Source organism: Rhinatrema bivittatum, chromosome 1, assembly GCF_901001135.1.
Source record: "Rhinatrema bivittatum chromosome 1, aRhiBiv1.1, whole genome shotgun sequence".
Taxonomy (NCBI): domain Eukaryota; kingdom Metazoa; phylum Chordata; class Amphibia; order Gymnophiona; family Rhinatrematidae; genus Rhinatrema; species Rhinatrema bivittatum.
This window is the reverse complement of record NC_042615.1, coordinates 559,194,291-559,216,992: the sequence shown is the minus strand read 5'-3', so window position 1 is coordinate 559,216,992 and position 22,702 is coordinate 559,194,291. Positions and strand designations below refer to the sequence as shown.

At 45.8% G+C, this 22,702-nt stretch overlaps 1 protein-coding gene across 1 annotated transcript in view; it reads left to right on the top strand.

Annotated features, from left to right (window-relative positions):
* The first annotated feature begins 7,425 nt into the window (after positions 1 to 7,425).
* The window catches only part of RASEF (RAS and EF-hand domain containing), a 214,722-nt gene continuing 199,445 nt past the window's right edge, over positions 7,426 to 22,702 (top strand). The window contains exon 1 of the mRNA XM_029616719.1: positions 7,426 to 8,423. Coding sequence (XP_029472579.1) covers positions 8,077 to 8,423 — 347 coding nt within the window. The 5' untranslated portion in view covers positions 7,426 to 8,076. The remainder of the gene's footprint in view (positions 8,424 to 22,702) is intronic.

The following is a 22,702-nucleotide window of genomic DNA, read 5'->3' as shown; positions in this document are numbered from 1 at the left end:
GGTTTGGAGGTGTTGGACAGTAGGGGTGAGGGGGAGATAAGCAGGAGTTCCGTTTTGTTCGTATTGAGGGCAAGATGTAGGTTCGTGAGCAGGGCATTGATGGCTGTGAGGCAGTTTTCCCAGTGCTCTAGGGCGTCAGAAATGGAGTTGTGTATAGGGATGATGATCTGGACATCATCAGCGTAGAGAAAGAACTTAAGTTTGAGATCAGAGAGGAGTTGGCAGAGGGGGGTGAGGTAGACATTGAAGAGGGTGGAGGAGAGTGATGAACTTGGGGGACTTCTTGTTGTAGGGCTGTGGGGCGGGATGTGGATTACCAATTTGGAACGGAGAATTTTCTGTTTGAGAGGTAGGATTTGAACCAAGGCAAGGGCCTGAAATGCCGATGCTTTCTAGGCGTGTTAGAAGGTGCTGGTGGCTAATAGTGTCAAAAGCTGCCGAAATATCGAGGAGGACGAGGAGGTAGCTGTGGCCTTGGCCCATACCTCTGAGGAGGTGGTCGGATAGGGAGAGGAGTAGCGATTCAGTATTGAAGTGTTTCCGGAAACCAAATTGAGATGCATGCAGGATCGCGTGGTTTTCAAGATAGTCCATGAGTTGTGAGTTAACAACTCTTTCCATCAGCTTGGCAATGAAAGGGAGGTTGGAGATTGGGCGGAAGTTGGAGGGGTCTTTCGGGTCAAGGGAGGGTTTCTTAAGGAGGGGTTTGACTACGGCGTGTTTGAGTGTGTCTGGGACAGACCCATGGGCCAGTGAGCAGTTGATGATGTCAGTTATAACTCTAACTATGGCGTTGGGGATGGCAAGTAAAGCTTTGGAGGGAATGGTGTCATTGGGATGAGAGGAGGGTTTGAGTTTTTTGAGGATGTTTTCGACTTCTTTGGTGGAGGTAGAGTCGAGGATGGTCATTGTGGGTTGGGATGGTGTGTGATGCAGTGATTTCAGAACTGTCTCTTTAGAAGCGATAAGAAACTGCACCGATGCAGGGTTTTTTTTCTACTTTGAGTCATTTTTGGCTTTGATTCTAGTGTCATGGGTTATAGTACAAGAGAGAAGTGTGTGAGTCATGCCAAGTTTTATGTGGGAGGAAAAAAAAATAATCCTCCCACATAAAACAATAGGAGATCTTCATTGCAAAGGGATACCACCTGGAGTTATTCTTACCCTCAAGAGGAGTACATTTATTTGGGGGGTGGAGGACTTCTAGGAGGCAAATTAAGGACACACATGCCATTTGTGGGTAGCAGCATTGCCAAAGCTGACCCCTACACTGGAGAGTGCAGGCTTACTTCACCACCTATATGGGGGGTAATATATTTTGAAAATTTGAAATCACCTTTAAATACTAGCCAAATATCTCACTTTATGCCAGTAGATATTCAGCAAAATATGCTATTTGCCTTCTCAAAACCAAAACTGTATGGGAGCAAATTGACTCCTAAGGGGGAATATGAGGCAACGGCAGATAAAATGACTTGCAGAAGCTCACAATGGTCACGAGCAGACGCAAGATTTATAACCAACCGATGGCAAACTCAGTTCTCGAGTGCCACAAAACAGGCCATGTTTCAGGATATCCAAAAGAATATGCATGAGATAGATTTGCATACAATGGAGGCAGTGTATGCATATCTTTCTTATACTTATTCATTGTAGATATCCTGAAAACCTGGCCTTTTGTGGCACTCGAGGACTGGAGTTTGCCATCAATGATTAATACCCATGTCTCCTGGTCCCAATTCATTATTCTAATTACCAAGACACCCTCCTCTCTTCATGGCTTAGCAGCTCTGAATGATCTCAGTACTATAAGAGATATTTTATTTATTTTAAAACATTTATAACCTACACTTATCCAATGCTTAAAAATTACAAACAAAAACACAAAAACAAATACACCTAAAAGTCCATCCACTGCATATGCTACGATTACCAAATCAGTTCACATCTTCATGTCAAGAACTTGCAAGTGCCTGTGTGAAAGAAAAGGAACTAGTATTTCTTGAAAATCTATCTTTTATTGAAAGGTGAAAGAATACAATGATTATGAAATTGTATTCTTTTAATGTATTATTTTATTATTATTATTTTTTTATATACTGACATTTGATCTCTATTGAGATATCACACCGCTTTACATTCAGGTACTATAGGTATTTCTCTATCCCCAGAGGGCTTACAATCTAAGTTTTTGTACCTGAGGCAATGGAGGGTAAAGTGAGCGCAGCAGGAGCGCAGCAGGACTTGAACCCTGGTCTCCTGGTTCATATGTATCACACGTAATCTGCACTGAATGCTCAGTGCAAGAAGTTGCAGAATATAAGATTTCTAATAAATAAATAAATAAATAGATAGATAGATAAATACATTTAAGCTGTGACATTACCATACAGCAATAGATCTTCATGACTGTCCTGTATACACAGCACTTTATGTGTTTAGGTATTACACTAGTTCTCAGTTGTCATATTAAGAATTACCTTTACTGTTTATATATCATCAGCATAGATTGGTGTATTGTGCCTTGATTGGTTATATCCACAGTAGTCAAGTTTACTGAGGGGCCGATGCAGTAAAATGCACGCTGAAAACAGGTGCTGGTATTGAGCATCCATTATCTTAATGTGCGCACATCCATATCCCCTGGGCACCCGATGTAATATTTAAAAGAGAAGCAGCATTAAAAAGGGTCACTAAAGGAAAAGTATGGATCCGTATAGCGCTCAATAGTTTATTGCATTAGGCGTTCAATACGAGTGGCCATTTTCACCCCGCTACTTTTTTTGTTATAATTCACTTCTGCAACCTCAGCAAAATATTAAGTGCCCCTTGCTATGGACGTCTAAATTATGTGGCCATAAGAAAAGTGGGTTTCTTTTCATTAAATCAAAATATACAATTATTTTCTCACAGGACAAGCAGGATGGTAGTCCTCACATATGGGTGACATCATCAGGATGGAGCCCAATCACGGAACACTTTTGTCAAAGTTTCTAGAACTTTGGCACCTACTGGGCATGCCCAGCATGGCACTAACCCTGCATCCAGCAGGGGGTCACCCCTTCAGTCCTCTTTTTTTCCGCACAGCATTAGCCATACGGGTTAAGGAGGCTCTCTAGAGATTCCTGACAGGAATTTTCCTCACGGAACTTCTTTAAAATTTTTCAAAACTTCTACCCCATAGGGGTCCCCCTATCGATTCTGTAGTTCGCGGTCGTAAGGTAAGGCTTTACCCTCATTTGCAGTCGATTCCCATCAAGTTTTCCCTTCGGGGCTTACCGGCCATCGACCGCACCACGGTTAAATTTTTGTTGAAGCCATGGCATCGGGTTTTCATCGGTGCCCGACTGTCCTCGGACAATGTCCATCACAGACCTGCATAGGGTTTGTGTGTTATGTTTGGGGTCCGACCATGACATCCTAACTTGCACCAAATGTGCCCAAATGACACCGAAGCGCCGTAAGGCCCGCTCAGAGAAGATGGAGTTTCTTTTTCAGGCAAAGCCTCCGACTCCATCAACTGCTTCAACATCGTCTGAGCCGGTGCCATTGACCTCTCGCCAGCAGCGGGACACCTGTGCTGCTCGACCGGCATCGACCACTCTGAAGATGTCGACTTCTTCCTCATTGGCTCCGAAGAAGGACTGAGGAGATCATCGTGAAAAGCATCGACACCATCATCGGAAGGCTCAGTACGCCAATCCAGGCAAGCCCTCGGCATTGGCGTTGATAGAGCCACCAAAAAAGAAATCCCATCTAGAGAAGGCCCCATCCTCCTCTGCGACTGGCGTTCCCCACCTTCATTCGTGCCGGGAGCCGCGATTCCACTTTCACCGGTGGACCCTCCGGCTACACCAGTATTGCCTCTTACTCTGGAGCACGGGTTACATGCTTTCGCCTGCACAGTGTCCATGTTGACTCCTATGAAGGATAGGGTTTGAGATGGAACTAGTCTGGATTTGGAATAGTTAATCAAAAACCCGAGAGATAGCAATGTTTAGATAGCTAGACGTAAGGAGGATAGAGCGTCCTTTTGATTTGGAGCCCTTATCAGCCAATCGTCGAGATAAGGATAGACATGGACGCCCTGACACCGCAGGTAGGCCGCGACCACTACAAGGCACTTGGTGAAGACTCTAGGTGCAGATGCTAGGCCGAAGGGCAGTACCCGGTACTGGAAGTGCCAGGGGCTGACTAGGAATTTGCGGTGAGACGGAGTGATCGAGATGTGTATGTACGCGTCCTGAAGATCCAGAGAGCAAAGCAAATCTCCTCTTTGCAGAAGAGGAAGTAGAGCGCCCAAAGTTACCATCCTGAACTTTTCCTTCTGCAGATATTGGTTTAAGGCACGCAGGTCCAGGATTGGACAAATGCCTCCTGACTTTTTTGGGATGAGGAAATACCTGGAATAGAACCCATGCCCCTGCTAGGAGAGGGGCACTGGTTCTATTGCTCGGGATTTCAGGAGGGTTGAAACCTCCTCCTCCAGAAGAGAGGAGTGGTTGGATGATCCCCACATCAGCTGAGGCGGGGAGTCTGCTGGTACAGCAGGAAGTTGAGGTGGTAACCTTGAGTCACTACAGCAAGTACCCACTGATCTGAAGTGATCGTGTACCATAGGTTGGTGAAGTGGCACATCCGACCACCGACAGGTACGGATGATTGAGGAGGTTGGCTTATGCTCTCCAGCGAGGAGTCAAAATCCAGCAGCTGGGCCCAGTGAAGGAGCTTGCACGCCCGAGTACATTTCATGCATACTCGGACATCCTCAGCTCGGAACTCACCCATATGCGAGGACTACCATTCTGCTTGTCCTGTGAGAAAGCAAATGTTGCTTACCTGTAACAGGTGTTCCCACAGGACAGCAGGATGTTAGTCCTCACGAAACCCGCCCACCACCCCGCGGTGTTGGGTTCATAATGTTTTCTTATTTTATTTTCGGCACTACATGTAGCTTTTTAACAAGACTGAAGGGGAACCCCTGCTGGCTGCAGGGTTAGTGCCATGCTGGCCACTGGTCCCTACTGGCCATGCCCAGTAGGGACCAGTCAAAGTTCTGGAAACTTTGACAGAAATGTTCCGTGATTGGGCTTCATCCTGTGATGTCACCCATATGTGAGGACTAACATACTGCTGTCCTGTGAGAACACCTGTTACAGGTAAGCAACATTTGCTATACAGTTCATCAGAAATCTACTTCTAACAACTGTCTGCTGGAGAGAAATCAGGCCATAGAGAAAAACCACAACAACAACAAAAAACACAGTCAGGAAGAAAAAGAACTCAAAGAAAAGGTACAGAATCGCCATCTCTTCCACCTCAGTTGCATAATTCCACTATTCTTTTCCTGCCTGCAGGCAGTGAATGAGCTTGGAGTCTGCTGTGACTCATTGTCTGAGGACTAACCAAGTACAATAACTGCATTTATCAGTTTTCATTTGTTTATAGGGTGTATGCGAGCATAACATACATCAGATGGGCGTCAGGTGCTGAAAATTCAGGAAATTGCAGCAAACTGCAGAGAACTTTGTGATTATTGTATTAAAGTTTTGCACCAATGTTTTCCCCATCGAAAATAACAGGACATTGTCACTGAAAAATCTGGCACAACTTTATTAAATGAGCTCCTTCTGATTTATGCAAGACAACGTGGATGCACATATACGTTGTAACAATGCACTGTACTGTGACAAGGAGCCAAGAGTAAACACTGTATCAGAGCCATCACAGTGTAGGAAATGGACATTTTTCATCAGTTTATAATAAGTTCCGGTAGTAGATTCCCTGAAACAAGCAGCTCACTGCGTTTTCATGTTTCTTGTCTTTTTTACTGAGATAATCCTGTTTGTAGGTATTTATATTATATTTAAGAAATCCCTCCAAAGGAAGGCTCCAGAATGGATTAAGAGTGCAAAAACAGTTCTCAGGGAAAGCCCAGGTAAGGGCAGAGAGAAAGCTGTGCACCTCTAGAGACAGTACATTAGACAAGCAATTTCACACAGAACTAATGGAGGCTACTTTCCAGGATAGGTGCACGCACATCTGCACATACATGTGAATCCCTCTAAATATACCCTAGTCAGGATCCTCTTGAATGCCCTGATATATCCTGAAAATTTGATATGAGTCGGATACCAAACATATTGGGTGATGCATCAAGCGATATTTTTCATCTCCCCACCAAGATTTCCTCCCCTATTACAATGACCTTCTTTGCATGCATAAAGAATGCAATTGCATGCAAAGAAGGTAAGTACTAATCAATTTGATTAGAAGGTGGTCAGCCGTGATAAAATAACACCTATTTGAAAAGCGTTAGATCCACGGACCTTACACCAGTCACATGGCTGGAACAAGTTCAACTGAGTGCCATTTGGAAAATAGCACCTACTAGGCAGGGTGCAAGGGTACATCTGGCCCCTAGCTGGATCCTTTTAAAGGTTTGAGAGGGATGCGGGAAGAGGATCAGAGGTGGGGGAGGATGGGAAGGGGGCCCAGGACCCGTTTTTAATTTTTTTTATTTTTGGGGGTGGTGGATATGGCACGGGGGCCAGGGCCATCGCTGTATGGCTCTTGTTTTTTCAGTTAACATTTTGGGAACGTCAGGGCTGCCTCAGTTGGTAGCCCCAGGTGAGACAGAGGTCATCACTGTTTGCACTCAACTTTTTTTTTTTTCAGGCCAGCGGCCCTTTAAGGCAATGGCAGTCCCATGAGGTTGGGGCTGCTGCCAGACAAAAGAACATGCTATACAGTAAGTGTTGCTTACCCCCCCCCCCCCCCCCCCCCCCCCCCCCCCCCGTGCGTATAGCAGGACCTCTCCCACAGAAAAACATTATGGCTTATAGGAGACACACCCAAATACATTGCCCCACACTTTGTAAAATATTCTAATAAAAAAAGTGTATAAGGTACAGACAACTATTTAAAATTTGCATCTCCGGTATGCTTTCCCTACAGTTTTGGAAATTTCATGTATCTGAAACTGAAATGTTAAAGCTTGCAAGAACGAAGTAATCCAAGCAATACTTAGTTATAAGAGACTGAGACTGTTGCATGAAAAAGATTTCATAGACTCCTACACTACCAGAATGTTATCCGCTTTGAAGTATCTGAAAGGCAGAATATAAACATATTTTATATATACCTTTGAGGCTTGTACGTTTTAAGGAAATAGGAGGGGGACTTATTTAGTTACCTTTTTATGGTATTTTACAGAATACAGATTTAATATATGGAGATGAATTGTTATTTTGAAATTGTATGTTTTTCACCATCATTCTTGTGCAAGTTTTCAGATTCGACCCGTGCAGTGTCTTCCAGCTCGCGTGCATCGTGTTTCCACGTATACAGGTAAACTTGCAAGACGACAGAAGTAGGACAGCAACGAATAAATCCCTTGATTTTTAGAAGTCAGGGATGAACACCACCTCACCCCTGGCTCTTCTTTGCAGCGGTTGCTTGGACGCAGCCGCTGGATATATCCAGCGGCGGCTTCCTTTCATTGCCGCGCTCACAAAAGCTCCCGGAACGCGCCGTTCTTTCCCCATGAGTGAGCGCAGCTCGCATTCCTCCGGCCGATCGCCGTCTGTCTCCAGGAAATCACACGGGGCCTCCCTCCCCCCCCTTGCACATATGCCACGGACCAAACCAAAGCAAACAATCGTAAGTGGAAAGGTGATGACAAACTTCGGAGCCGCACGTCACCGGCCAAAATAACCAAACCAGACAAAAAAAAAAAAAAAAGAAAGAACGAGAAAACAAGGAAGAATAAACGGACAGAAGCGAGGAGGCATTCACTGAAAGCCGGCGCTTGGTGCACTGACTCCGGCAAGTGTCCCGCACAGACGGAGGGGCGCGCTCACTCGCTGTGAAGCTGAAGGGGAGCCGCAGCAGCACCTGATCACCTCCTCCCCCACCCCCCCGCTCGGGAAGAAGAGGCGGAGGGAGGGACTGAACTCTCCTCCCGCAGTGCCCCAGCGCACCGGGACTGGGAGGAAGTTTGTCCGCCGCTCGGATTGCCAGGGGCAGGGGGGATCGGATCGCGCCGAGAAGGTCGCCGGGGGTCTCGCGCGCCGCATGGAGGCGGCGGAGGACGAGCTGGGCCGGCTGCGCGCGCTCTTCCTCTCCTGCGACGCCAACGGCTCGGGCCGCATCGAGCGCGAGGAGTTCTCGTCGCTGTGCGCCGAGCTGCGCGTGCAGCCGGCCGAGGCCGAGAGCGTGTTCCGGCGGCTGGACGCCGACTGCGACGGCGCCATCAACTTCGAGGAGTTCGCGCGGGGCTTCCGCGGGGCCCGCCGCCCGCACGGTCCCCGCCGCCGGGAGGGAGGTGGAGGGCGAAGGGACGAGCCGCCTTCCGACGGGCCCGGCCCGGCTTGGGACGACTTCCAGCTGCGGCTGGGGGAAGAAGCCCGCTACATCCCCAGGTAAGGCGCAGCCGCTTGCTCGGGGGGGGGGGGGGGCGGTTCGCTCCTTCCCTGCTCCCTCTTGACCGCTGTCAGCTTTTGCGCCAACGCAAGTTTTTTTCCCGTTTGCAGAACGGCGACTGCATGTAACTTTCTGCAAGATTTTTTTCATTTATCGCAGTTTATTTCCAGAGAAAGGAAGCAGTTGACCACCCACCTCCCTAAAAAAAATAAATAAAAATTCGTGTCCTAAATGGATTACGTGATTCTTTTATTGGCCCCGAGACTTTAGATGCCGAATCTTGGAAGAGGCTTACATTTCCAGCCCCTAGCGCCCACGTGTTTCTTTTGCACACAGCAAACTTTAACATAAGGTTGTAACAAAATCACAGCAAATCTGCTTCCAGGTTTAATTCTACAAGGGTAGAGCATCTGCAGCCTGCACCTCTAATTTATTGTGAATTAGTCGAAGATGGGTTTCGGTGACTTCCGCCTCCCTTTTTCTGTGCCGATCTGTGCGCGATGGCTCCAGAGAGAGAGGAGAACGTTTGATCGCCAGTGGATTTCTTTCAGAGCCCCAAGAATAACGATCTGGCCCTCTGAAGAAGACACTGTGCAGCTTTAGGATGAAAGGTCTTGGCTCAGAAGAGGTCTGGTGAATACCTCTGGCCAGTGAAGCTACTTGATGGAAAGCTATTACTTCTGATTCCGATATGCTGAAGGCGATTGATCGGCACCTTTCTGTGGAATGGTTTGCATTGTTGCCGCTTCCTTTTCTCTTATAGAAATCATCGCGGCTTTACCTTTAAATAATGCAGTCTAAAAGCAATGCAACGATAAGGGAATTGCCACTTGCCACCCGCGATCGTTTCTTTTGGGAAACTGATATTGTTCACTTTTTTTTTTTTTTTTAGAGCTGCTGATTGCCTCACTCCATAAACTATCCGGCATATGTCAGTCAGTGAGATTTCTGGGTCCTTTTTTTTTCTATGGGTATTGGAATTTGTTGTTGGGAGTTCTATATATGCTGCTCTGAAGTAGGACAGTTAATGAAAGTTTTTCACAGGAGGAAATTGTAATTACATTTTCTGTCTCTTCTTTCGAGATTTAATGCTGGGAGCGTTTAGAGTGTATAATATTGTACATGAAAATGATCGTGCCTGTCTGTGATTTTATTGTATCCTGGTTTCTTTCTGTGTTTGAGCAAAGCTGGCTTGGGGAAGCAATGGGGAAACATTGGAGGTGGAGGGAAGGGACTGCGCATTTATTTAATATTTTGAAAGTTTGCAGGAAGAAATAAAGCGTTATATTTGTTAAAGACGAGAAAAACAACAACAACCCAGATTAAGTGCAGTCGGAAACCTTTATGATCACGTTTTCGCTTACCATGCTTTTACTCTACAAAACTGGGATATAATGTAATTCTGCAGATGAGTCACTGTTGACTTAGCATCACTAAACCCCTCTTCTAAATAATAGAAATAAATGACACTCAAATTGCTTGGATTATTAAAATCGTTTTAAATTGGCCCATGTCATCAGCACAAACCAATTTTAGTAAGTTTTATAAGATACATTTATTTTTAAAAACCTATTTTGGTTACAATTAAGGATGGCATAAGAAAGCTTCATGCTAAATCTATTTATCTACTTTCTGTTTGTAGTCTGTCAATATAATCCATCTTAACATTTAGAAAAAACTCAAGACCTGGCTTTCCGCCAGGCCTTCTCAGATCCTCCAGACACTCATTAGACGACCGAAAAGCCATCATGAACAATGGATCCCCTTACTATCTCCAAGCTCGGAATAAGGAATAAGAGCCTACCCTGACTCTCTAACAGCTGTTATTATTATCCTAAGCACTACGTTCCTTAGTCTTTTCTTTCCAGCAGTCTTTGCTTCCAAGTTCTACCTCCCTTGTTGAATGTAACTTTGTTCTTCCTGTTACCTACGGTTTTTGTTACAGTTCCCCCTTTCGATGTAAACCGACCTGTTATGGTCCCTACCATGAAGGTCGGTATAGAAAAAGTGTTAAATAAATAAATAAAATTTTACTGCTTATGGTCAAACATGTAGAAATGCAAGTGCTTTGTATTGGGGAGGGGAACTGAAGCACAGCAGAGGAAACAGCAGCTTCTTTAGCTATGGCGTATTGGTCACCATATTTTCTAGCTCTGATCTAAATATTGTCTGAACTCTCCCCCCCCCCCATCCCCCACTGCAAAATGCCCACTGGTTTTGGTTCTGCTTCTGCCTTTAAAATTATTTTAGTGAATTTAGGACTGGATGTACTAAACACTTTTTTTCCCCTGAACGCAAAATTGGGAATAAACCTTTACTACAGGGGTGGCCAACTCTAGTCCGCGCGAGCCAGAAACAGGCCAGGTTTTCAGGATATCTGCAATGAATATGCATGAGATAGATTCGCATCACTGCCTTCATAATATGCAAATCAATCTCATGCATATTCATTGCGGATATCCTGAAAACCTGCCCTGCTTTACTACATAGTCCCCTTAGTACGTGGGTAAAGTATTGGACTGACGGTACTCAGGACCAGCTCTGGGACAAATGGCGCCCCGGGTGAAAATTGTTGATGGTGCACCCTCTCCGGCTGATCCCCCACCCATGATGTATAATACTAATGGAGCACCTGTAGAGTACTTCCTGTGCTCCCTTCAGTTATATTCTTTCCCCTTTCCGGTTTTTCTCTCCTTCCCTCCAGGCATTCTTCCACCCATACACACCTTTCCTTCCTCTGTCCCTCCTTCCCTCTAGGCATTCTCTACCACTGTCTCCCTACCTCTCCTTCCATCCCTCCAGGCATTCTTTTCCCATAACTCTCCTTTGTCTCTCCCTCCCTGCCATGGTCTTCCTCCTCTTTCCTTCTTCTAGGTATCCTTCCTCTCCCCCCACCTTTCTCGCTGAAAGGCATTTTCTTTCTCTTTCCACCTCCCTTCCCTCCTTCCAGGTATTCTGTCTCCCATCTCTCCCATCTCTCACCTTTCCTCCCTCCCTCCCCCCTACAGGCATTGTTTCCCCCCTTCCCTTCAGGAATCTGTCCCTTCTAGCACTTCTCCTTCCTCTCTCTGGCATTTTCTCCCACCTTCCCTCATTCTCCAACCTCCCTTCCCTCCCTCCAGGCATTCTCCTTCCTGGTGCACACACTGGGTGTGGGGTAGGCTTCCTGCAGTCCCTGAGTCCTTACTTCATACTTCTGACCTGTGGATTTTTCTCTGTCTGCCCTCGCAGACAGGAGAGACACAAGACTCTTCTTCTGCTTATTCAAGCCCGACTGCCTCATTCCTCCTCACTTGCTCTCCTCCTCCTGACCTGGCTTGGAGTTGCTGCACCGTGGCTTCCACCTCTCTTGCTCTGGTGCTCCTGCTTTTTGCTTGTGGCCAGTGCTCTTTTGGCACCAGGAGAGTGGTGTATTCTTTCTTTGTCTGCACCCCTTAAAGATGCAGGGATAGGTGCACCAGCAACAATTTCAATGCCTTCTGCGCATTTAAGGTGGCAGACTCTCTTTGCATGACATACCTCTCCTGTCAGATCCACATACAGCCTGCATCACTGCTACCTAGCCCACCAGCTAACCAGTCAAATGAGTGATGTCAGCAGTGCCTAGGGCATCCCTCATCTCATGGCACACCAAGCATCCACCCCACTCACCCTATCCGAAGGCTGATGCCGACAATACTGGAGTTTCTCCGAAGGATAGGTACAGCACACAGAGTGCCCATCCTGCCCTCTCTAAATGCCTCAGTCTCTCTGGGGTGTCCACTTCTAAGGATAACAAGGTAATTCATTCTTCTTGTCTATGCGTTTTAAGCCAACAAGGGTGCACACTGAGGGGGGGGGGGGGGGTTAAGTGATAGAAATATTTTTTCCTTTGTGAGTCTTTTTATGTTGAAAGTTATTCACTGTGTGAATGTGTGTAAAATAAAAGAATGTGTACCTTTTTTATTATCTATCCCATTTTAGAATATCTTTTCATATAAAGTTTCTATTTATTCTGTTCATTTAATGTGAATGCATCCTTCTATAGCAGGCTGCTGTTGCTGTAGGTTTAGAAACATCACACAGAAGCATCCCAATTTGCTTAGACTCATAATGGTATTATGAAACATCATATATTGATTTCTCCTCAGAAATGCTATAGAATCAGAAACCAAAGAGGATTTTAACAATTGTATTAGTTCTAACTGCTGACTAGAATATTAGAAACATTTCTTGTACTTGTGCTTCTCTTAAAGAAATGCAAACATACTACAAAACTGTCCTCTGGCTTGTCTAGGTTGACCTGTTAGCTCATTCTGTTTCATTGTAAACCGGTTTGATATGCATTTTATGCAGGAAAATTGGTATAAAAAAACTTAAAATAAATAAATAAATAAGTAAATATTTTTATTATTTCTTTTAAAAATCTTACAAGCATCTGTTAACTAAATATTATTTGAAAAGGCAATTTTCCACAGGAATTAGAACTGAAAGCAGCCACTGGATGTTCTATTTAGATTTGAACATATATTTTCTTTTGCATTATTTTCCATCTTGAATTGTTTTATGTCCGAGCACTGCCTCAGAGCAGGGTGAGTGAGTAATGATACACTTCTTTTGGTACTTTCCAAGTGTCTGGTCTGCAGGTATTTTTATAGGTTTGTTGCAATGTTTGCAGTAGTAATTTGAACTCATCCTATTCATTTGACTGCTTAAGTTGAGTAAGGACGTGGAAACATGTTCATGAGAATACAAGAGAGAACTAAATCTGACTGCAGTATAAATGTATTACTCAAGTTATAGTTTCCACTGACTGATGGCCAACCATAGAAGTGATGAAATGTTTGAAACAAGTGGTGTCAGTAGTATGATATGTGTTATGCAAACAGTTCTGGGATATTTCCTGCTATAAATGGAACTCTGTAATTTTATTCAGAAGATAGCTAACAATCTGTTTGTATAACATAACACCTGCATTTTTTTTTTTGGCTCTGTTTGGTAAGGAATTTTGCCATAAGCACCTAATAGATGAAATTCTCAATTTGAAAGCTCTTTTGTTAAATATGGAGGAGTAACCTAGTGGTTAGATAGCAGGCTGCGGTCCAGGGAAGTCAGGGTTCAAATCCTGCTACTGCTCCTTGTGATCTTGGGCAAGTCATTTCACCCTCCATTGTCTTAAATACAAACTGAGACCTAGATTCATCATTGTGCTATAATTTTCATGAAAATAGCACCCACAATAAAAATGGCATGGTTAGGATAATTTACCAGGTACCACATTGCATAGTGATTTTACCACATTTTGGGCAGCTGCTAGAGAGAGAGAGAAACATTTTATAAGACTCGCATATAAATAAACTATTTATACCACTGTAAGAGGGGCAACTAGTAACTCGGGGTGAGGTTTTGGTGGTGGGCTATGATTTGGGGGGCAGTCTTACATGCACAGTCAGAGGTGTGAACAGTACAGTAGAGATGAGTGAAGATTTTATGTGATTTGGAGTGAGGAAAGGTACAAAGATGAGATTTGTACATTGCTATCAAGCTAGGTAGAGAGTGTAACAAGGTAGATTGAGTGCATTGTACAAATCTCATCTTTTTATACCTTTCCTCACTCCAAATCACATCAGATCTTTACTGATGGTAAATGTGCTGCCTCTGACTGTGCATGTAAAACTGTCCCCCCCAAAACCTAGCACACCACCAAAACCTTACCCAAGTTCAGAATGCCCCCTCTTACAGTGGTATAAAAAGTTGACTAATAAGTGTGCCTTCCCAGGGGTTTCTCTCACTCTCTTTCTCTCTCTCACGCACAGCTATCATTTTCTCTGCCCAAACTCCTCCCACTTGACTAAAATTTTCAAATTTGCATACACATCTTGCGATACGTTATTTCAGGTAATAGGGCCCTCATGCCAGTGATAAGGCCCTAGCAAGATTTGATGAATGACCCTGTTAGATTGTGAGCCCTCTGGGGATAGGAAAGTGCATACAGTATTTCAGTTCCTGAATGTAGTACACTTTAAAGCATCTGAAAGGCAGAATATACAAAAAATAACTCCATTCATTTTCTTCCCCTTCTTTTGAATGTGCAGATGCTAGATGGGAAATGATCCTTTGGGGAAAAAGAAATTCTTATTAAATGAGGGACAGACAATTGCTGGGAGAAACAATGAATATGGTATTGAAAGAAGCATTGTTTGTCAAAATTGCAATGTTCCCTGAAGGAGTATAATGCTGAGCTATAAAGGTAACCGAGTAATGCAGAGGTGTGCCAAATTAAACAAGTCATCTACAGGAGTAGAAACCGTAGTAGTAGAGTAGGAAAAGTATTTATTCACTCAGAATAATTATCAAGCAGACAAATCTTGCATTTGATAGCAGTGAAGTAATAAACTGTGGTAACACTGTTGGTCCCCCGACAGGGCCATGTTTCTCAGTGGCTGCATTGGGAGGGACAGAGCAGGAGATTAAAACCAATCTTCACCAATGTGGTTAACAGACAGATCTTCACAGAGTTACAAGGTTGCCGTACAGATGGTTAAGCAAACACAGTTGCAAGCAGCAGACTGCATTGCTGGACGGCTTTCTTTGTTAAAGCCGTTTCCAACTGTTTTCTTTAACTGTCTGAGCAGCAACCTTGTAATTCTGTACCTTTGACCATGTCTGTGAATATCTGTCTTTTAACCACATTGGTGAAGATTGGTTTTGACTCCTGCTCTGTCCCTCCTGATGCAGCCAGTGCGAAACACGGCCTTGTCTGTGGACCAACAGTGTTACCACTGTTTATTACTTCACTGCTATCAAATGCAAGATTTGTCTGCTTGATAATTATTCTGAGTGAATAAATACTTTTCCTTCTCTACTACGGTTTCTGCGCCTGTAGATGACATTAATTTGACACACCTCTGCATTATTTGGAATCCTCCATGGTGTGTCTTGCTCTCTACTTGTCTGGTGGTTGAACTATAAAGGCAAACACTCTCAAAAAGGAAAATGTATTAAATATAATTTCCTTATCTTCTTGCTAGACCAGTCATTATGTATGGGATTTCTTTCCTCCACAGCTAATGGAGACAGAGGATTTATAACTCAGAGGATCTCTTTTATTACTCACTGAGCTATAGGGGAGGTGTGGTCCTGGCCAGTATCAGTAGTCTCTGACTCCAGCAACTGTGGATACTTGAAAAGGACATTAGTTAACAGAGCCTTGGTTTGGTTCTGGCCCGGATGACCCTTTGTTTCCAGGACAACAACCCTTAGGGGTTACTTCTTCCAGTGAAAGCAGTAATCTTTGTTGAGTCCCCTGACGTGTAATCACAATACCCCAAGGGGATCTGTGGGTGGATTCCTCAGGGAAGGGTACCTCTTTGGAAGGAACTGGAGAGTGAGACTCCTTTTTTTCCTTAAAAAAAAAACCCCAAAACAAATGGGGGGTTTCAGGACCACTTTCCCCTCATCCTCTCTCTTAATTCATTTCTCTTGCTCTTCTTCCCCTCCCCTACTGTGTTTATCCAGCAAAAAAAGAAAAAAAAAAGAGAGATGAGGAAGTGGAGCATTGAATTTGGAATAGCGGCAAACAAGTAATCAGAAATGGTGGCACCTGGGGAGTAGGCTCTGGGAGAGGCTGGAACAGCAGGAAGGCTGAGGAGAACAATTTACAGTGCATTCAAAAAGTATTCGGACCCCTTCACTTTTTCCACATTTTGTTTCATTACAGTCTTATTCTAAAATGGATAATATGCATTTTCTTCTTCTCAATCTCCACATATTACTTCATAATGAGAAAGTGAAATCATGTTTGTAGAAATTTGTGCAAATTAATTAAAAAACAAAACTGACACTATGTGACACTGTAGTGGTCTTTGGTAGGCCAAAGAACAGTTTCGCTGGACTCTTTCTCATAGATGTTTCATTAATTATAGAAAAATAAAACAGAAACAGCTCTACTTACTTTAGCAGTTTTCAAAAGCAAAAAGACAACAATGCAATTCACAGCTATCCAGTATTGGCCTTCCCTAGGCTTCTTTCTCTTCCTTGGGGGGCCTCCTGTTCTCTCTAGGATCTAGTTTTATGCCCTTCTAAGGAAAACACCCTCAGAACTTCTTGTTTGTGGCTTAAGCTGGACCAGGCTAAATGCCTGGTCCCATGCTTTTAAGGAGGGTCTTATATACACTTCTTTACACTCCCCTACTCGATTGGTTCATAAGAGTCAAGTCAGTGCAGGAAGGCCACAGGGCCTCAGAAATGAAAATCCATCTCCTACAGCAGTTAGGCCAGGTAACACTCTATGCGGAAAGCAGCCTGGAGCTGTTTTAGACTCCGGAATTCCTAGGGGCCCATTTCACTACAAGAAAAGCATGAATTATGCTTTCTCCGAGGACAAGCAGGATGGTAGTACTCAGATGGAGCCTGATATAGAAACTTTTATGTCAAAGTTTCTAGAAATTTCACTAGGCACACTGAGCATGCCCTATACTATGTGTCCATGCGGGGTCCCTCTTCAGTCTCTTTTTTTTTTTCCATGGAACTGTGGTTTGATTGAGCTTTAAAATCTTGGCTTTTGCCTAGTGGAAAACTTTGTTGTTTGTGTTTTTTCTCAATTTTTTTCTCTTTGTTCTGTTATCAGGTCCCTCTCGGTGCCTTCCTGTAGTGTCTCAAATCAGGGTTTTCGGCATTTCAGTAATTTTTTTTTCTTTCGCAGTTGATTCCCCCATGGTAGCAGTCCCTCGTAGTTCATCTTTTGGCCCTTTTTGTTTTGCCCATCATTGCCATGTCTGGTTTTAGCTAATGCCCCCCAGTGCCCTAGGACCATGTTCATCCCTGGTCCTTATGAGGTATGTATCCTCTGCCTAGGGGCATCGCATGATGTCTGGGGTTGCTGCTTCTGCACCCAGATAACCCCGAAGGGATGTTGGCTTTGACTCGACAAGATGGATCAGCTCTTTGGGTTGAGGAAGTCCGAGCCATTGGTGGCATCAGCATCAAAGGACCCCGGAGCCGCACTGATGGACACCATGCCATCGACATCCGCAGGACCATCAGTTCCATCAAGGTTGCTGGTGGATAGGGGCGTTTGACCACAATCGGTCTCCATCTCCTCCAGGCCGAGGACACCAGGTTCATCTTTTACCTCTGCATGGGGGAAAGACTGGGCTGAGCATCTAGGGAAGCCTAAGAAGCATCGGGACCAGTCCCTGTCGATGCATGGTGTCAGGCATGGGGATGCACCGGCTTTTGCCATGATGCCCCTGAAGCGGCCCTGTGGTGAGGAGTGCCCATCCTTCATCAATGCCCGGGGACCATGATTGTCTCCACTGGTCCTGGTGCCAGTCTCCAATCCCCCTCATGGATCTGAGGAAGATCTGGCGACCCTTCCTTCCTCCCAGTCGATGTTGGCATTGGCAACGTTCGAGGAGGAGCTGAAGCATCGCGTGTTGGTGGTGGAGTGGGCAGTGCAGGGCTTTGGTCCTGTGGCAGCAGTGGCACCGAAGCCAGTGCCGCCTGTCCTCCTACCACTTCTGGTTACCAACTAGTATGGCACCAAGGCCTCCCCCTACCGATATGGTGGTGATGGCCAGTTCTTTCTCCGAGGAAGCTCCGCTAAGGCCTCCAGAGAAGCCAAGGCCTGTAGGCCCCTGTCCAGTTCCATCAGTGCCTGCACTTCTGGACCTAGGGCCCCATCCCAGGTGGCATACAGTGAGGATGAGGATCCCTATGACCCTCTTGGGGGTTGTTCAAACAGAGTCTTTCTCTGAGGACTCGGATGGCCTCCCATCAGACCCTTCTCCACTAGGTGAGCAAGGGAATTCTCCATCTGAGGACTTAACCTTCTCAGAGTTTGTGAAGGTGGTGGCGGAAGCCGTTCCATTCCAGCTTTTGACAGAGGAGGATGCCAGGCACAAAATGCTTGCGGTCCTCCAGTTCATGGAACCTCCTAAGGAGATCATAATGGTCCCGGTAGACAAGTTCCTTAAGGAGTTGCTATGGAGGATTTGGGAACACCCCCTTACAGTGCCTCCCATTAATAAGAAGAAGGCAGACAGGGTTAACCTCGTCCTGAAGGCTGCCAGATTCGATAAGCATCAGCTGCCTCACCAGTCTGTGGTGGTCGAATCTGCCCTCAAGAGGGCCAAGTGGTATCCAGTCCATTCCTCTACACCCCTGGGGAAGGACCACAGAGCAATGGACTCTCTTGGGAGGAAGGTGTTCCAAGGTGCCATTCTTATTGCCTGTATCGCTGCCTACCTGCTGTACATGAGCCAAATACTTGCGGTTCAACTGTAAGCAAGTGCAGGAAATGGCTGAGCTGCTGTTGAGGCAGCAAGGCTCCCTCATGTCATTGGTGCATAAGGGTCTGGAGTGCGGGAAACATGAGGTCCGTGCATCCTACAATGTTTTTGAGATGGCATCTAGAGTCTCTGCAGTGGAAGTTTGATGCCTGCACAATAGCATGGCTGTGGGCCTCAAATTTCCGACCAGAGGTAGAGGAACAACTTGCTGATATGCCATGTAGAGAGAGAGAATCTTTTTGGAGATAGGGTGAGGGACTCTGTGTTCAAACTCCAGGACCCTCATGAAACTCTCTAACAACTCTCTGCCAGTACTCCAGACCCATCCTTCTCCAGGAGGCCATCGAGGCCAGGGCCAAGTAAGAGTTTCCCTAAAGGAAGTACTATCCTCTGCCACCTCCTCCTTCCATCAACACCATCAGAGCTCCCACATCTGTCCCAGGCAGTAGAGATCCCCCCCAAGCCCCAGCCAGCTCCTCAGCCAAACCCAGGAACAGGGTTTTGACTGGGCCACAGGGAGCGTAAGCCAGTCACCCATACCCTGTGCGATGGATCCTCTGGTCGGGGGCAGGCTGCAGTTCTTTGCAAACCAGTGGCCCAGTGTACCTCAGACTAGTGGGTTCTGTCCATCATCCATCAGGGGTAACAGTTGAACCTATTGGGTGTCCCACCAAATTGCCCTTCGTGCCCATATTGGGGGCCAGTAGCGCATCAGGAGGTACTACTAACAGAGCTGTCTTAATGGCCAGAGTGGTCAAGCCCATACCAGCAAGGCAAAGAGGGCAGAGATGCTGCTCCAGGTACTTCCTGATTCCAAAGAACAGGAGGACTGTCCCATCCTAGACCTGAGGGCCTTGAACAAGTTTCTAAAAAAAGAAAGGTTCAAGATGGTTTCCCTGGGCACCTTGATGCCCCGCCCCCCCCTTTTGCAAAAAGGGGATTGGCTATGCTCCCTCGACCTAAAGGATGCATACACCCATATCAAGATCTTCCCAGGTCACAGGACGTGGTGCCGTTCAGCCTGACGTCCGCCTCATACACAGGTCTTCACAAAATACTTGGCTGTGGTGGCGGCTCACCTCTGCAGACTGGGAGTGCATGTTTTCCCATATCTGAATGATTGGCTGGTCAAGATCATGTCTCAGGCAGGGGCTGCGTCCATGCGCTTTACCATTTGGGTGTTGGAGTTTCTAGGCTTCGTTCTCAACTACTCAAAGCTCTAACTTGGACTTCATAGGAGCCCTCTAGACATGGCTCAGGCTCAGGCCAATTCCTTTCTGCCTCACCAGAAGGTCGTTGCCTTGGTGACCATTGAGGCAGATGTTCAACAGAGCCATTGGGTATCAGCCTGGCACATGTTGAGGCTGTTAGGCCACCTGACTGCAACTGTCCATGTCACTTCTCCCTTGGCATGCTCGCACATGCACAGAGCCCAATGGACTCTGAGGTCACCGTGGTACCAGGCCACTCAGAGCCTTTGGGATTGTATCAGAGTCACCTCATCTCTCGGGGACTCCTTATCCTGGTGGTGGGTACTTTCCAAACTGGAACAGGAGATTTCCTTTTGGAGTCTCCCTACTCAAAATTGTTCTAACCACTGATGCATCCACCTATGTGGATGGGCTCAGCACCCAGGGCCTGTGGTCTGCTCAGGAATCATCTTGTGAAATCAACTTGCTGGAGCACATGGCGATTAGGTATGCGCTATGGGCTTTCAGAGATTGTAGTCATGTTGTGTGTCAACAAGCAAGGAGGCATGGGATCATACCTCCTGTGTCAGGAAGCAGTCCAGATCTGGTTGTGGGCCCTGTCTCACAGGATGGTGCTCAGGGCCTGTATATGGCTGGGATGCAGAACGTGGTAGCGGACAGGCTGAGTTGAGCCTTCAGGCCCCACAAGTGGTCCCTGGACCAAGGGGTAGTGAATCGGATATTCCGCCTCTGGGAGAGCACGGACGTAGATCTATTCGCATCCCCCTGCAACAAGAAAGTACCTTGGTTCTGCTTCCTGTACACATCATGGCAGGGTGGTCATAAGTTTTCCGTATTGGGCTCCATCTGATGATGTCACCCATGTGTGAGGACTAACATCCTGCTGTCCTCTGCGAACACCTGTTACAGGTAGGAAACTCTGCTATCTCTCAATAGAATAGCCAAGTTAATAGTTTGGGTACTGACCTTTCAGAGGCAGGTCTTGCCTAAGATTGGGCCTATCTTCAGCTGCTAGGCCTCAGGGCAGGATTGCTGGACCTGGGTCCATGGTCCAGAGTGCATATGAGGCCACTTAAGTAATCTCTGTTGCACTGGTAGACCTCATCCCAGGATTACAAACACTATTCAAGTACCACTAGAAGTAAGAAGGAGCCTGGATTGGTGGCTGTCCAATAGGGGAGAGCTGTAGCACTAGGAGGGAATCGCTCTAGAGTCTCCTTACAGGGGTATAGTCACTGTGGACACCAGTCTGGGGGGATGGGGAATGCACTGCCAGGGCCAGGTCGCCCAGAGGCAGTGGACAGAAGAAGCATAGTGGGCAATAAACAGGCTAGAAAAAGAACTATCAGATTAACTCTCCAAAGCTTTGTCCCGCTGATAAAGACAGAAACTGTTAGAGTCCTGTCGGTCAATGCCACAGCAGCGGCATGTAAACAAGCAAGGGGCACTTGCTGCCATATGTTATTGTGAGAGGCAACCCAGTTGTGCAAATGGGCAAAATGAAGTATTGTGTTAGCAGTAGCATATATAGTAGCGAAAGAAAATTGTCAAGCTGATTTTTCATTCAGAACAGTAGAGTGGAATCTAAGTCCAGAATCCTTTTAAATAACAGCTGATCGATGAGGTAACGCGAGTGCAGACTTATTGACATCATGGGTGAACTCCAAGGTGGTCATGTTTGTCAGCTGCAGAGCGGACCTAAGGCTCCAATGGCATAGGTACACTCAATTGGGCATGGCTCAGTCCACTCTATCTTGCCACTGTGGTTTCTGTTAGGCAAAATGATAAAGAGAATAGAGGACCATTCATTCACAATAATAGTAGTAGCCCCATATTTGCCAAGGAGGCCTTAACATGGAGACCTAGTGAGGCTGCTGAGCAGGATCCTGCTGCTCTTTCCCTAGGAGCAGGGCCTTTTCCAGCAAGGTTCAGTTCCAATGGAGCAGCTGGCTCAATTCTCTCTTATAGGTGGTCCTTCAAAGGAGCATGATTGCATAAGAGCGGGTATTCCTCGGCTGTGATCTCAACTATGTTAACAACGTCGAGGCCTTTCAATTTTTTTTAACATATGTAAGGATTTGGAGGATTTTTGAGGATTTCTGCAACAAGCAAGGAATCTCGTAATGGAAATCTGACATACCACGAAGACTTCTACAATCTGGTCTGGTTGAGAATCTGACCTTTTAATTTGTGAAAGGTTCAAGGGCCCCTATTTCATACAATTGGAACTGAGTCAAAAGCACCCAGATGACAGTGCACCTGGACATTGTACTGTTTCTAAGAGTGATAAAATAGGTATGCCCACCATTCAGACCATTAGCCCTCAGTGGGACCTCAACTTAGCCTTAAGAGCCTTAGTATGGCCGCCCTTTGAGCCAATAAATCAGGCCTTTATCAAGGACCTGTCCCTGAAGACAGCAGTGGTGATCTGCTATGCAGGATGCATCTCAGCGTGGCAGGTTCTTTCATAGAGAAACCCTTACTCATCGAATGCAGTGACTTTTCGACTGATGCAATCCTTTCATATTAACTAATCTATTTGTCTATCAACCCTTAATAGTAGACTGCAGGGAAAAAGATAAATGCTACAATGGTTAGATGTACACCATATACTATTGAAGTACTGAAGGCAAATGAATGCATGTAGAAAAAAGACAAGCTGTTTATTTTCTTTGGAAGTTCCTGGAAAGAGGAAGTAGCATCCAAAGCCACTGTAGCCAGGTGGATTAAGGAGACAGTAGCTTTGGCTAACAGTCTTTCAGGCAGGCAGGCCCTGGCAGTTCTGCGAACCCATTT